We start from the raw sequence: 16,281 nt of genomic DNA, 5'->3' as shown, positions 1-16,281 counted from the left end.
TTCCTCTCCTGTGATTTTTGACAAACTCATTAGAACCCTGAGGAATGTCTTCAGTTCCAGTTACCGTGAATGGCGATGTGAAACACAGGACTGAGAAGTACCATATTTCAAAAGCGTTTACCAACAAACGTACAATAAAACAATTAGAAAGGAAGGAAAATACCTCGTAATAATGGAGATGATTATTATTCTGGATTTACAGCCATAGACAGCTTTAACAGGGTGATGGGGAAGTTTGTTACATTGGAATTCCCTAATTTTCATAAAGAAATGCTTCCCTACACCCAGCAGTGACTAGTATTTTGGGGTTGCAAAATATTTATAAATGGCAAGACTTCTCCTATCTGTTGTTTATTTATATTAATTAGTACTATAGCTTTACAAAGAACTCTTTTTCAAATTTTCCAATCATCTTCTCCTCTTATATTTACTTTCTGGGCCAGATTTCCTATATGACTTGCTTTTTAAGAACTAATATTTTGACCTTAAAGATATTTCTGTGTTAATAACTTCATATTATAAATGAGAACCATTCTGTAGGAGGTTTCAGATTGTATTTTTAATCTGTTCTATTGAAAAGTTTAAATTCATGAAAAACTACATATTAGAGTATAAGTGCATAAAAAGCTCCCATAATAACCTGAAAAAGATTAAAATGGCCCATTTGAGGAGCCCAACATAATACTAAAGGACTTCATACACAAAGCTGAATCTTATTATTTCATTAACAAATGAATATGTTTATTGTAGAAAAGTTAGAGCCGATTACTATAATCTGGAAGAATTGAAGTAGCCAATAACTCAGGGTTGAAATTTTAATAGTGGTATTGTAAGTTGGAGTTAAAAGTAGTTGGTTAACACTGACTTTATTTTGATGCAATGTGATCTATAGCCGTTACTTAATGCAATATGATCTATAGCCGTTTTGTCAAAATATTAGATTATCTTCAATTTCTATGGTAATGACTAATCTATTCAACAAGCTCTAGTCATTTTTTTTTCCTGTTTAATGTAGTCATCAAATACTTTGCCTGTCTTATAAAGTATACACATTATCTTAAATAATACCTAAAGCTATGTTCTTTTCTTTGTTATCTGTCTTAGTCCATTACCAAAAAAAAAGAAGATTCTTGAAAAAAGAATCTTTTGTCATTCTGATCACTGCTCTATGCCTGTCTAGAAAGGTGTCTAGTACATTACAAGTTTTCAATAAATAAACACCAACTAACTGACTGTCGCTGGAGGAAATCTGGATGCTTTGGGCTTGATGATAGGAAGAATGTTAGCAGATGTGTTCATGTAAACCCATTTTCACTATGTTGCTGAAACAATGCTACTACTTTTTAAATTGTTACAGCTGACTCTTGGAACAACTGGGTCAGGTGTCATGAGGTTGGTTGAATCTACTGATGCTAAACTGGGGATGTGGACTGGCTAATATCTGTTGAAAAAATCTGCATTTGAGTGTATCCATGCATTTCAAACTGGTGTTGTTCAAGTGTCAACCGTAGTCGAAAGTATTGACAATTTGAATACTATTTTATTTGTTGGTTTTGTTGTTTCTTCTCTTTTCCTTGCTTCTTTCTTTTCCTTTATTTTTCTTTAAAAATTAGGTCAGGAATTACCTGATATACTGAGCGTAGTTTCTGAATTGTGTTTTGTATTCCTCAATCACAGAATACATCATTGTAAACTAGACACATGCAGATTTATTGGTCAGTTTTGAGAAGCCAATTACTGTGTAGATTTTGATTCTAAAGACAAACATGGTTATTTAAGGAAACATAAAATATAGACGGCTATAAAAAATAATCTGAATGACTCCTAATTTCATAAACTGGACTCTAGAGAAAAACTATGCTAATGAATGTTTTTGTTTTTTTACTTTTAATAATTTACGTATTTTATATGCACATTTAAAAGTGTATATGTGTGTGTTTATTTAATATTATTATAAAAAAGTTTCTCTTGTCAATAAAATAAAGTGAAGCCATTTTTAATTATATAATATTCCATCAAGTGATGTGCTATGGTTTACTTAACATTTTTTCTTAAAGTTAAACATTTTGTTCCTGTTTAGATTCTCCATTTTATAAACAGTAGGTGGTAAATACTTTTATAGCTGCTATAACTCTTTTTACTCATTTTTTTTTAACTCTATTATTTTTCTTTTTCAGACCAGTAGAATTGTAACTGGTTTAGAAGTTCACGGGTGTTATTTGAAGTGTGAATGCCTACGTTAAAAATTTTTCCAAAGCAAAACAATTTCATTTAATGTTCCTTTTTTTCTTTCCCGTTTTACAACCACCTTAAAGTTCTTATAAACCATTCTTTTCCAGGCATTGCAAAGCTGGAAGAAGGAGATGAACTCCAACTTGCAATACCACGCGAAGATGCTAAAATATCACGGGATGGAGATGGCACATTTTTTGGTGCATTGAAACTTCTGTGACCTCCTTACACCTTGTTTGTGGCTATTTTCCTCCCTTTCTATGTACCTCTAAGGAGAAAACACTTAACTGGAAATACCAAAAGAAAAAAAAAAATAGTTACCATAGCCTTTCAGTGAGCTATTTGTTTTGGTTTGCTGAAACTAGACCAAACAGGAAATTTAACAGACAACCACAGCCAAAGGGTGTCATGTGAATTACAAGAAATAGAGCCCATTTAAGGAAAGATAAAAAGACTTTTCACTATAATGCCATGTTGAACAACTTAGTCATAGCTTCTTGTCTTGGAGGAAGCACAGGATTCGAAGGGGCAGTGATCATTTCTTCAAAAATCATATTCTATTATTTACTAAAAACAAGTATCTGCGTCTTTATGACAGCAAGACATTTTTGGGAAATCTCAGAATTCACCCTCAGTTCTTATGTTAACCATGCCCCTCTTCTTTTTCAGTTAACTTGGTAGAAAGTAAAAAGAAAAAAATATATAGAAATCATGCATCTGCTACATGAAAAAGTAATTAAAAGCTTAAATTTACACACCATACACGATTGGACACAAAATAGGATATTGGTAGTATTTAAAAGCTTAAATTTACACACCATACACGATTGGACACAAAATAGGATATTGGTAGTATTTAAGTCTTTTTAGCTTATTTTGTTTGTAATTTTTGTCTCTAACATTTTATATTACCCGATGGAACACTCGCAGGTAGTTTTCACAGGAGGGAAGTAAGCCTCTCATGTGTTTACGCTTATGTGTATTGTTTATAGCTAATTTCAGTTACTTTAAAAACTTAATGTAGGGTAATTCCAATTCAGGCATATAAGCATTAATTGAAAAAATAACTATAATTGTTCTTATGTAAAAATAAAATCTCCAGTAGAAGTTAATGAATACATTTACAATAATGTGATATAATTTCCCTTTATTTTCTATCCTTCTGTTTTAAACTGCTGCTATTGTAGTTCACGTATCCCAGCCTTTAAAAAATACTCGTGTTATTAGCTTTACAGAAATTGATTTTTAATTAAAGTTCTTGGCATCCTGAAGTATGTTATATGCCTTGTGCTCATCTAAAGATTACCATATGCCAGAAGACATTGTTCTAACTTTCATTTTGTAAAGAATAATATTTGAGAATGCTATAATACTTATCTTTTATTGTATCGGTTTCCCTTTTTTGCTTGTATTTTTAAAAATGTCATCAGTTTAATGAGTTTTCACTTCATTAAACATTTATTAGTTTAAACAGTAGCTGGAAGAATAGACTCGGGTCAGCATAAATTTTCCCCAGTCTATTATAAAATATTTTAAAAGATACAGTTTTCAAAACAAAAGAAATGATTTGTATTTTTGTCTCTGAAATTAAACCTTGTTTAAAACTGATTTCTATAATTTTGGCATTTTGGTTAAAATAAAATATATTTTGCAATTTATTTTGTTTTACAACATTACAATTAAAAAGACACGGTAGGTGGAGTAAGAGTTTCAATATTAGAAGGTTAGTAATTTTTTTTAGTGTTGCTGCTAACTTGGATTGCCAAATAAAAAATTTCAGAAAATATTTGCTTATTTTTTGATTGAGTTTGTCTACTACCACTCATCTCAATACCACATAACTGTTAAATCTCATTTTTTAAATTAGGTGAATAATTGTAAAACATTATAAAGTAATGTGTGCTAGGGTATAAAAATGAAGTATTTGAAATCATGACTATTTTACATATGTCAAAAAAGATTTATGCACATCGATACTATATATCAAGATATAAATTAAATATTTCATAGAGAATAAGGTTAAAAAAGATAATGCTACATTATAATAGGCTCTCATACTAAGCTGGTATAATCTGCAGCGTGCACCACTATTTTTTCCAAATGACTTAGCACATTTTGTCAGCAGATGTAGAATTCAGACACATAAAATATTCTGAAATCTTATTTTACTTTTGGTTTAGATCAGTGTTAACATATGAATTCTATCTTCCTTGTATGTGAAATTGTGAGGAAAATTAGACCTTAGTTAGGTCAAAGTTTATTAAGATATCAGGAAATAGAATTAAAATTAGGTCAAGTCCAGTGATGTGTACGGAGATCCTCACTGCAGTAGCAGTTGTCTGGCTTCCTTCTATACATTTTCCCTAGTTTATTTTAGGAAAAGTATGTTATTCTAGGGTTGCCTACAATAGAACATTTCTATAGTTTAAGTGGATGGGTCCAGTTAAGATAACGTTATGTCTTAAATCTGAAATCAAGAGGTGTGATGATGAATAACTACTTGAGGGTATTAAATTGTTTCTTAGTGTGAGAACCAAACGAATCAGTACAACATTCAAAATGAAATAATGTGCAAGCCTAAACAGCACCTGGAGAAATCAATTTTACTCTCTAAGCCATTTTGCAGGAGAAGGTCTTCACACTGTGGTTTGTTATGGGTGCAGCAATTTATGGATAGAAGAATTTAATAAATCTATTTGTAATTTGAATTATGATTTATAAAATGTTACTCTAAAGACTTCTCTGCCCTAGGAGAGAAGTTTTAAACCGGTGTACAACATAGCGATGCAACATAGCTGATGTTTTTGGTTTGGATCCCATGTTGCTTTACAACTCAAAAAATTTAGATTCATTACATGAAAAGTGACATTTAAACTTCTTTCAGAAATACAGATGTTTTATTTTAAAATACAGAAGGTTAATATATAATATACAGGCAATAAAAATGCAAAACCTTAAAGGTACAGCTTGGTAAGACATGTTTGCATAGCAGATGTCCTCTTGTAGCTACCTTCCAAATTTAAATACAGAACACTGCCAATATCCCAACATTTTTCGTGTTCCTTCCTGTCTTTAAAGGTAATCATCATGCTGACTTCTATCATCAAGGAACACTTTTGCCCTTTTGAACTTTGTACAAATGGTATCATATAGGATGTAAACTTTGTACACACTTTCAGCATTTATCTGCTCACCGTTTTGTCTGTGAAATTCTTCCACACTGTTGTATGCAGTAGTTCATTCCTGTTCACTGCTGAATAGAGTTTCATTCTATGAATAAATTTGTTTGTTTTACCATAGAAGAGCCTTTGGTGTATTTCCATTTTGGGAGCTAGTATGAGTTATGTTTCTGTGAATATTCTCTGAAAATATTTTAGGGAACCTATCTATGTACATATTTCTGTAGGATCTATACCTAGAAGTGGAATTATTGCAACATAGAATATAGATATGTTCAACTTTAGTGAATACTGCCAAAAAGATTCCTGAATGATAAACAATTTACATAAAATCAGACAGAAGTGGGCTATTGGAAGCAACAACTGACTGGGATAACTCTTGTCTACCCACGGCAGCCAGGTAAGCACTCTACTTTGCTGCAGACCCTACTCGACTCTCTTTGTGCACCTGGTATATCTGTCTACCTCCGTGCTAAGATCCTGGGGATTGTAAAATATAGTTTACTCCTGATTATCTGTAGACACATTCACTTTTATAAATTAATCTTCTAAATTAGTATAAATTTGATTAACTTTTACAAATTAATCATGATTAAAACAGAGGTCCAAGATCTCTAGTCTTGCTTATATCAGCAGCTTCTCCATTTTCCTTTCCAGTTCCTCTTCTCCTGTGGGCCAGGCATGGGAGTGACCGGCTGGCAGGGGCAGTCAGCAACTCTAAACATGAGATGTCCCTGCTAAGCCATACCCACATCATCAAGAAATGAATGCAATTTTCTTTTAAGCTCCACTTAAGATTGTCGTTGATTTCCTCAGCTTCACCATTGTTATTATCCAAGTCGACTGAGTCTTTTGTTATTTAAAAAATAATGAAATAAAATTATGTTTATGATCACTTTAAAAATAAAGATAGTAAAATAAAATTACAAAAGTATATTAACGTATATTATGAGTATAAGTTTGTTGCTTATTTAGATTTATGTTACAATTTTATGCTGTATGGTCCTTATTAATATTAGAATAATATATTTAGAATATACTTTTTCTGCACACTTAATTTTGTGCATGTGGAAAGATTTTAGGTATTTGTTTTATTTTTGTTTTATCCTGGATTTTTAGGTCTTGCTACAATCACACACTGTATTTAAACTAATCTCAAAGATTGGAAATAATAGGCTGAGGTGAAGTGGGTAAATCCTTGATGTGGTGTTATGATGTTAAATTGTCAATCTGGATCACCCCGTGGCTAATTAATGTCATTTTAGAAGACTAAAAAAATGAGATCAACAATATAAAAACAATGATATAACTTGTATACAGCAGCACAAAATGATTAATTTATGTGTCTCACTTTATTCATCTATATAAAAGTAGCAATTTTTTCCCACAGGTAAGTGGATAAAATCATAAAATTCATTTTAGACCAGTTAGAGGAAAACATTGGTTATATATTGGTAGAATATATTTTAAGGACTTTTCTGTATGAAACTAATTGTATTGTGTGTGTTTGTGTTTTTCTAACTTTGATATAAACTAATAGCAGGCCAAACATTCTTCTACTTAGGCACTGATTCTGAGCTGGTAAAATTCCATGAGGACGAAGGGTCTGCAATGATCAAGAATGTGGTCGCTGAGCACAGGCTTGCTCCCAGTCAGAGATCTCCCGTGATATCTAAGCCCTGCTCCCCGCCCCCCACCCCCCACCCCCCACTCTCTGGTTATCAGAAGCTGAAAAAGAGGATTGGGCCTGTTAATTATCATCACCTGAGATTAGGTGATGGTGATGAAAGGACAAATAATGGGAAAAATTCGACATAGGAGAAGGAAGGGGATTCTTCACCCTGAGGTCACAGCTTTATCTAGCTTTAAATGTTTTGAACTGCTGACTTTTCATTTTGGAGTAATTTCAGGCTTATAAAAAAAAAAAATATATATATATATATATATATAAACAGCACAAAGAAATCTCTCATAACCTTCATTTTTATTTTGCAAATGTTAGCATCTTACAGTACTAGAATCAAAATCACGACAATATCTTTAATGTGACATAGTCTTAAGTGTTGAGTAATAATCAGCCTTCTCCTTGATAACCATTATAGCCAAACACACACACACACACACACACACACACACACACACACACACTCACACACAGTAATTAGAATGTGGTATTGAGAGATGAAGCTGGCTTCTTGTACATGCCACTTATTCAGTAGCAGAGGGCCCCACACGCCAGAAGGCTCTGCTTTTCATTTACATGCTGTTGCCATCCTGAAATTTGTAATAATGTTTTTAAAAGGGGCCCTGAATTTTTATTTCACACTGGGCCCTGCAAATCACGAAGCTATCCTGCTTGAGGATGTTGGAGAGAAGTAGAGGATGGTAGTTATGAGCACGTCTCTAGGTCCACACCCCTGGAATTCAATTGACAGTTCAGTTGTTTACTGGTTTTAAAGTTTGAGATATGAGGGTAATAGCATTGGTAAACTCATGGAGTTACTATGAGAAATAAATGAACATGCGAAAACACCTAGTATAGTGTCTGGCACATTATAAGTGCTAAATGCTTTTGCTTAAAAGACATGCGAACCTATATCCTCATACACGCATGTGAGAAGAAGGATTTGAATTGAATTCAAAAGAAGGAAACAGACGTACGCTGTTTGGTTTTATTTTTGCAAAAGATCTGAAAGCTAAACTGGCAGGAAATTGAAGAAGACCTGGTTTGGTTGTTTAGTTTTAAGATATTTTAAATAGACTAGAAAAAATAAAAAGCATAAAGCAGGAGCCCGCAGGACTAGGAACACCATGTTGGCCTTTATTCGAGTCCCAGAAGTCCTCCTCCCTCTACTCGGCCATGCAAATGAAAAAGAAAAACAGCTCTGATGACATCCCACCCTGGAGCATAAGCATTTCCAATATAGGAGACAGGCAGGGCAAGAACTTCAGTGTGGGAGCAGAAGATCACCCTAAGATTAACCTGGAGGAGTGAAAGGGAACCAGGATTCAGGAGATAAGGTGATAGTGGCCAGAAAACAGAATAAGGAGGAATTTGATGAGAAAGAAAACATCCATGGGAGTCTTTCCTGGGCCAAGGGATGCCCATATGTGACCTGCCTGCAGGTGTGGTCAGAAAGGGGCGCTCTGCCCACGCCCCTCAGTATCACCTCTACCCAGCCTTCCTATAAGAGGAGAAACAGTTGATCTTCCTAAGGGGTCTCGTCAGGGAGTGAGCATACAATTGGGGCCCCTGGGCACCACTGGAATAGCAGCCACACTCAGTACGAAAAAGACTGTGTGGATAGAGAGTCACATGGGAACGAAAACAATCAGCCACATTTTTATTTGCATTTCCGATAAGTCTATTGCATAATACATGACAATTTGACTCCCTTGGAAGTTAACACAAATTGATTAATTTTTTTTATTAAGTGGAAGAAGACAGAGTTGACTGGGCTGCCAGATTAGAGTCCAAAAATCACAGTTTAAATGAACAAGACATTTCCAAACAGCTGCCTGAGCAGAAATCTCTACAACCTTGGAAGATTGTCATCCAGCCTCGGAGTAAACTCCTCCAGAGAAGACAGCCTGCTGTAATGTTACAATCTGTCTCCTCCGGGGAATGAGGATGTGGTCTGTGCATTCAGAGATACCTCTCACCACCTTCTAGGAGAGGAAATTTAGCGTTTGGCATAAATTCCTTTTAACCTACATTATTTGAGTGATGCATCACCAGGAGGTTACGTCCAGCTACTTGTAAGAGTTTAGGAAGCTGCAGTAATTTTCATTTATGAAACTCATAATTCATTGGAATTCCAGCTGTTGCTTGAGTATTAACTTGGAGAATGAGTAGTCTACATCTATCTCAAGCAAGGTTGGTCACCTGTCTTCCCATATGTGGTAAAGGAGACCCTGAGTTTCCCAATAACAAATATATGGAAACTGTCAAGTAAGGAAGAGTAAAACCTAGAAATTTCTATACAAGAGGAATACATTTTTTAAAAAGTCTCCTCTTCCCCAAAAGAAGTCAGAAAAGATAGAAAGGAAGAAGAAAAAAGGCAGGTAGGCAGGAAGGGAGGAAAGGAAGAAAGGAGAAAGGGAGGAAGAAAACTTTTCAATATTTTTAAAGAGCTATAACATGCTAGAGGGTAAAATTAGAATCAGAGGGTAGAATTTTAAAATATTGGTCTTTTTTTAAAAACAACTTTATTAAGGTAAAAATGATATACTATAAAATTCACTCATTTGAAATGTAAAATTCAATGCTTTTAAAAATAAATTTGAAGAGTTGTACAGAAAGTTACAGAATTTAGTTAAAAACATTAGGAACTTGAGACTATATTCCCAAGAAGGAAGAGGAGGAGCTTAGAGAGAGATTGAAAAAGAAAAAATATATATATTTTTTGAGAACATATTTGAAGGATCCTTTTTATTTTAAAATAGATTTAGATTTACAACAAGTTACAAAGGTAATACAGAGAGTTTTGTATACCCTTCGCCCAGTCCCCCCATTGTTAAGCGAACATCATATATTACTTATATCACATCGTCACAACCAAGAAACTAACACTATTAACTGAACTCCACACTTATGAAGATTTTATAGGTTTTTCCGCTACTGTTCCTTTTCTTTTTAGTATTCAATTCGAGGTATCTCATTGCATTTAGTCATTACATCCCCTTTGCCTCCTCTAGTCTGTGACAGTTTCTCACACTTTCCTATTTTCATGGCCCTAGCAGTTGTGAGGAGTATTATGCAGGTGTTTTATAGGTTTGGGTATGCTGATATTTTTCTCATGGTTAGATGAGAGTTATTTTGCATTTCGGGGAACACCAATAGGTGAAGTGTTCTCCTCACATCAAATCAGAGAATAATGATCATCCGGAGAGATAGTATTGCTAAGTTCCCAAGAGATCACTTTTAAATTTATATGTTCCTCTAGTCATTAAACTATTTAACTGTACATGCTACATTAATTTGGAAGCAAACCCACAAAACGTTCAGCATGAGCAATGTAGGATGTCTTGCCTTTGCCTTGCTGAGATGTTGAATGCGTGAATCACCACTAGAGGGAAGCACTAGAACAACGAAACTGAACAAAAGTGAACGGTTTACATTATTCTTAAATGCAATTAACTGGATGGAGAAATACTACAAATGATAAAACTAGGAACTAGAAGAACATGGAAAGACTAACCAGACCCTTGTAGTGTTTCCTCAAACCATATTGAACTAGTAATGAATATTTGCCATGTCACAATTTCTACGCTGTTCCTACATAGTGGAAGTTGATTCCTGCTGATTTGTACTAAAAGGTTTACAAACCTGGAAACTTTGGCAAGTTTATAGTTCCTAAAAATTGAAAATAAAGGGAAAGAATAATGGCAGGGAGAGACTGGAGAAGGGGAGGATTGAAGACAGGCTTCATTCTAATCTGGTCCAGGCTTCATAGAAATCTTTTCTCATCCTTGGATTTTTACCAGCAAATTGTTAGTGATATATTCTAATTACATATATAGAGAGGGAGCATATTGTCTACCGCTGTTTAATTTTTTACACATCATTGCACTGAACTGATTTTGCATGCATTAATTTAATTTTTAATTTAAAAAATTAATAGACATTTTAGAACAGTTTTCGTTTTCCATAAACATTGAACAGAAAGTTCAGAGTTCTGGTATACCCAATCATCACAACCCCAGTTTCCCATTATTAACATATTGTATTGGTGTGGTAAATTTGTTATAATCAACGAACTGATCTTGATACATGATTATTAGCTAACATCCAGAGATTTCATTAGGGTTTATTCTTGGCAGTGTACATTCTATGGGTTTTGACAAATGTGTAATGTCATGTATCCACCATTACAGTCTCATACAGAATACTTTCACTGCCCTAAAAATCTTATTCATCTGTCCCCAACCCAAACCAATGACAGCCACTAATCTTTTATTGTCTGCAAAGTTTTGCCTTTTCCAGAACATAGTATAGTTGGAATCATACAGTATGAAGCCTTTTCAGACTGATTCCTTTCACTTTCAATATGACTTAAGTTTCCCTTATGTCCTTTTGTAGTTTGATGGCTTGTTTGTGTTAGGTTGGTGAGGGCTTGCCTGCAGGCTTCCCAACTTGACATGGAATCCGGACAAGGGCCCATCCTAACGCCCTTGCGCCACCGTCCTAATCCGCCACCATCCTAATCTGGATGCTCAACTGACATTCCCCATTTATACTCTATAACTCTATAAAAACTACGCCCTCCCATTCCAGGGCCCAACTTCTCTGACCCCTCTCTCGGGACCAGAGAACCTCGCCTGGGAGTGCTCTCCCAGTAAAGGCTTGCTTTTAAAACTTCTCTCGGCGTGTCACGCGTTTAGCTTACAGTTTCTTTTTACTGCTGTGTAATATTCCATCATGTGGACGATCTACACTTTATTTGTTTACGTATGGAAGAACATCTGGGTTGCTCCCAAATTTGGACAATTATGAATAAACTGCTATAAACATTGTGTGCAGACTATCGTGTGGACATACGTTTTCAACACATTTGGCTCAATATCAAGGCGCACGATTGCCATATCATATGGTAGGAACGTCCTTAACTTTGTAAGTAATTGCCAAACTATCTTCCAAAGTGGCTGCACCATTTGCATCCCCATCAGCAATCAACGAGTGTTCCTTTTGCTCCACATCCTTGCTAGTATTTGGTGTTGTCAGTTTTTCAGATTTTAGCCATTTGATAGCGAGTAGAGTTATCTCTTTGTCATTTTAATTTGCACTTCACTTACAGCACATGATGGTGAACATCTTTCACATGTTTATTTGCCATCTGTATAGGTTAGGTACCTGTTCTTTTACCCACTTTTTAATTGGTGTGTTTGTTTTCTTACTGTTGAGTTTTAAGAGTCCTTTGCTTATTTTTGAAACAAGTCTTGATCGGATGTACATTTTGCAAAGATTTTATTCTAGTCTGTGATTTCTTTTTATTCTCTTCAATTTTTTAAATCTAATTTAATTTTTGTAACAACTCTATGATGCAGGTCTATTATTAACTCTGTATATAGATTAGGAAAGGGGGCATGGAGAAGTTGTGTATCTCATCTGAGGTCTCAAACACTAGAGTGCTGTGGACGGTGAACCCCGACGTGCAGAGTCTGTTAAGCTCTGTGCTTCGCTTGTTTTCAGTACTCATTAGCTTTGCACCATGGGACATTTCTGTTCAGTTGAGGCCAAGACCTATGCAGAGACCCTGATATTGGTCCTTTCTCCACTGATATTACCCAGACGGTGGTGCTTAGAAATGCAGTGAACTGGTAATAATGTTTAAAAATAGACTTTCAAATACTGTAAAATTGAATCCAGCCTCAAAAAGGTTACATTCAGACCAACAGCGGGAGATTTTTCAATGTCAGAGAATAATGGAATGGTTTCCTCAAAGATTCAATTAAAATCCACTATAAATTAAACAGTTTTAATCTTTTTCTTGGTGGAAATAAAAGTGAGACTTCAAGAGTCAGAGCATGGGGTCAACTACCCTTATTTTTCACACTGGCCTGGAAATTTTCCAGTGACAGAGCCGTAATGTCCCCTTAATCCAAAGACTTGCACAGAAAAAAAGGTGGATGAGTAACTTTGTGAGTGCTTTGTCAACTGTACCAATTCCTGACTGAGCAGGTCAGGGTGGGTAGTAATGCCCTAGGCATATAACTTTTTCAATAAAAGGCTTATCTTTGCCTTAACCAAGCCCTTTTTCATTGTTTTTGTGCTTCTAGGTTAACACACCTTTGAATAAACTATATCCACCCTTAAGAGAATGTATAATCTTAATCATCCTGTAATCCAATCCCAGGCTTGCTCTCTCCTACCTTCATGTAATCTTCTTTATCTTCCCACTTTAATCCTAAAAACATAAAAGGAAACTATAAACTTGTTCTCCAGAGTATTTGAGATCTTGCTGCCTGACATACGTTGTCAGTTTGTCTCAAATAAACTCAAAAAAATTCACCACAGATTTGAACATTCTTAGTCCAAATCTTCTCTCATCAAATCATGGTGAAAGTTTACAGTCCCAATGGCTTTCTTTGTCAAGAGGCTTAGTGCTTCTTTTTTCAAACAGCTTAATAAAGGTAATGATAAATGATTTAATGGGCTGTTTAATGGTTTATCCACAACGAGGTGTAGAAATTGTGGGACCGTGGGATGGCAGGTTGGTCTTCCTCCACCAGTTCCGACCCCACTCCCCACACCCAAACACTCTTACTTTCCTGTCTGTGAGCTACACAGGCATCTGGGAGACACTCGATTGCTCACGGGCTTATTGTCTTCTTATTGACAAAAGTTTCTTTAAATCGAATATCTGCAAGTTCTATTGAAGTTCTTGAAGTGAAGTTCCGTTCGAGCTTAAATGATCATAACCTTCACATTGTTTCCTGAACCAAACTAATTCAATTCATGGTAGAGGATACATCTACGCCCCTCTTTCCTTTTATATCTTATTAGCTTTTGAGTTTAATAATGAATTAAGTTTCATAGAACCTGAGCTAGAGGCAGCCTATTGAATTTCTCTTCTTTTGTTTGAACTGGACTAGCTATGCATCAGTAAGAAAAAATAAATTTATCTTTATTATGAATTGTATAAATAATACACTATAAAATACTAGAAGTTTAATGATTGTGTTTAATATCTAGATATATTATAATTTTAATGATTGTGTCATTCATATTTCTCTCGGAGTCCAAATCATCAATTTTCTTTTAAATTAATGCAGCAGACCAAAACAATGTGATAATCCAGAGCATATTTAGTATTTCAAGGAGCACACGTTTTATTCTTTAAGAAAAACATTCTATAAATCTTCACTCACACATTTTTTTTTATTGAACTTACAAGATATGAGTTAATAATTGTGGTTGCACTACATATATGTATCTAAAATGGAAGTTGGGGTAGAATCACTTTTATTTCATGTCGATTAACTAGAAATTGAATACCAGTATATTTGTTTGTCTAGGAATTCACTTTCTTTGCCATGAAAATTTTTCTCTCTCTCTTCCTGTGGAGCTGCTTAGGCCTTCTTAGAAATGATGCAAAACTTTATTTTTACATATTTAGGGTATCTTACTACACTATCCTGTTTCTAGTGTGACAGGAGCATAACACCCGGAGTGCAATCTAACTGGTTCGAATTCTGTATTCATTTTAGATACATGTATTCTAGAACATGCCCTTAATACTCACGATCCTGTTTTTTTAATCTGTAAAACAGGGATAGTGATTTATACAGAGTAATGTGGTGTTGTGGTGCGAACAAATTTAAGACCCACGGAGTCAATTGAGATGAATTGTGAGCCTTTATTACCCGCCGGTGACTGATTCTCCCCACTAGAGAGAGAATCAGCCCCGAGCTCCCAAAAGAGACAGTTTATAAAACTTAGAACAAGTAAGTAGATTACAGAAGCAGAAATTGGCCCTTAACATATCTTTGAGCAGATTACCACACCCTGGTTAACAGAATCGGAAGTAAATCCTTAATGCTGGTTTACTGGAAAATTTTCCACCCTTAACAGTGGGAATCAGAGATAAGGGCACAAAACGCATCACTCAGTTCCTGCCCACCTGGATGTGGTAATTACATCTACTGTGGGCCTCTGTTTCTAGATCCATACTGGCCAGGGCGAGGACAGTCTCTTTCTTATTTGCTTTCTACCCCATTGCTTAGCACAGTGTTTCATTCATAAAAGATACCAATTTATGTTTCTTGATTGAGGAAATTAATTATTAAAGGAATAAAGCCCCTCATAAACTCTAACAAGAAAATCTGGAAAGCTGTGAAATTTCTACTTTCTTGCCCTATATTAATTTCTTTCTATATTTTAGGCCAATTTTTAATGCATAATGAAAGATCCTTGTGAAGAGAAGTAAAATATTTTTTTATATCTCCAGTAAGTAGAATTGAAATGCCCCAAAAGAAATTGAGTATTCTTTGTTGTTTCCTGTATACATAATTTCCACTATGTCAACACAGAAGTTCCAACAATCAGTTCTTGTCAATAAGCTAGTAAAAAAATGACTCCAGATAAATCACAATTAAGATAACAAAAGTTTGATGTAAAGGTGATATTGTTTTCATTCCATAGGGATATTTTTTGTGAGAGTTTATGACTTCTATATAAAACTGTGTTATTTGTTTTCTAATATCATGTTCGTACAAATTTAATAATGACAGTCATTTCTTCAATCTCTGCTCTTGGGAGTCGAACATCATTTAAAAAAAGGCTAACTGGTAAAATAATGTAACTGTCTACATGTTTTAATTAAGAAGCTTAAAGTATAAGCACTTGGCTTATTTTTCCTCTTCATGCATGTACCATCTCCTCTGGAGATTTCTGATAATAACAGGAGTTGATAGAATGAGAGTTGAAGATCTGCTTGCTGAAGTCTCTATTTCACCTCTACTAAAAAGGACTAAGTCTTTACCATACATAGTCCCAGAAGAAAAATGACTATAAAACCAAGACATGTACAAAAACTACCTGAGGAGAAGCAAACAGACCTCTGTGGGGAGTGCACTTGAGCACTAGCTCTTGCTTGAGAAGAGGTAGAACTAGATAAGAAACTTTTTGGGGAGATTGTAGGGCACGAATATACAAATCAAGTCTTTCTGTTCTAGGAAATCAGGAAAAAAGCTAGTAAAACATGTTTGTTGAGGAGAGTGGGGAATCTTGAAAGAGAAAGATGTGAGAATGAATGCCCAGTCTATGGCCATCGTTTAGCCATGCCACCTGAACGAGCCAGATCCTATCTGAGCTCTGAAGCTAAGCAGGGTCGGACCAGCCAGCACGGAGATGCAGGACAGCGGAGGC

The 16,281-nt window shown here is 35.0% G+C and overlaps 1 protein-coding gene across 2 annotated transcripts in view; it reads left to right on the top strand.

The window, feature by feature from the left end:
• TNFSF13B (TNF superfamily member 13b) overlaps positions 1 to 4,010 on the top strand; it is a 32,403-nt gene extending 28,393 nt beyond the window's left edge. For both annotated transcript variants that reach the window (XM_016145247.2, XM_016145246.2), the window contains one exon: positions 2,340 to 4,010. In XM_016145247.2, the coding sequence (XP_016000733.1) occupies positions 2,340 to 2,452 (113 nt within the window). In that variant the 3' untranslated portion in view covers positions 2,453 to 4,010. The remainder of the gene's footprint in view (positions 1 to 2,339) is intronic.
• The last annotated feature ends 12,271 nt before the right edge of the window (positions 4,011 to 16,281 follow it).

The sequence above is a fragment of the Rousettus aegyptiacus genome, unplaced genomic scaffold (assembly GCF_014176215.1).
Source record: "Rousettus aegyptiacus isolate mRouAeg1 unplaced genomic scaffold, mRouAeg1.p scaffold_m13_p_11, whole genome shotgun sequence".
NCBI classification, from domain to species: domain Eukaryota; kingdom Metazoa; phylum Chordata; class Mammalia; order Chiroptera; family Pteropodidae; genus Rousettus; species Rousettus aegyptiacus.
This window is presented reverse-complemented; position numbering and strand designations above follow the sequence as displayed.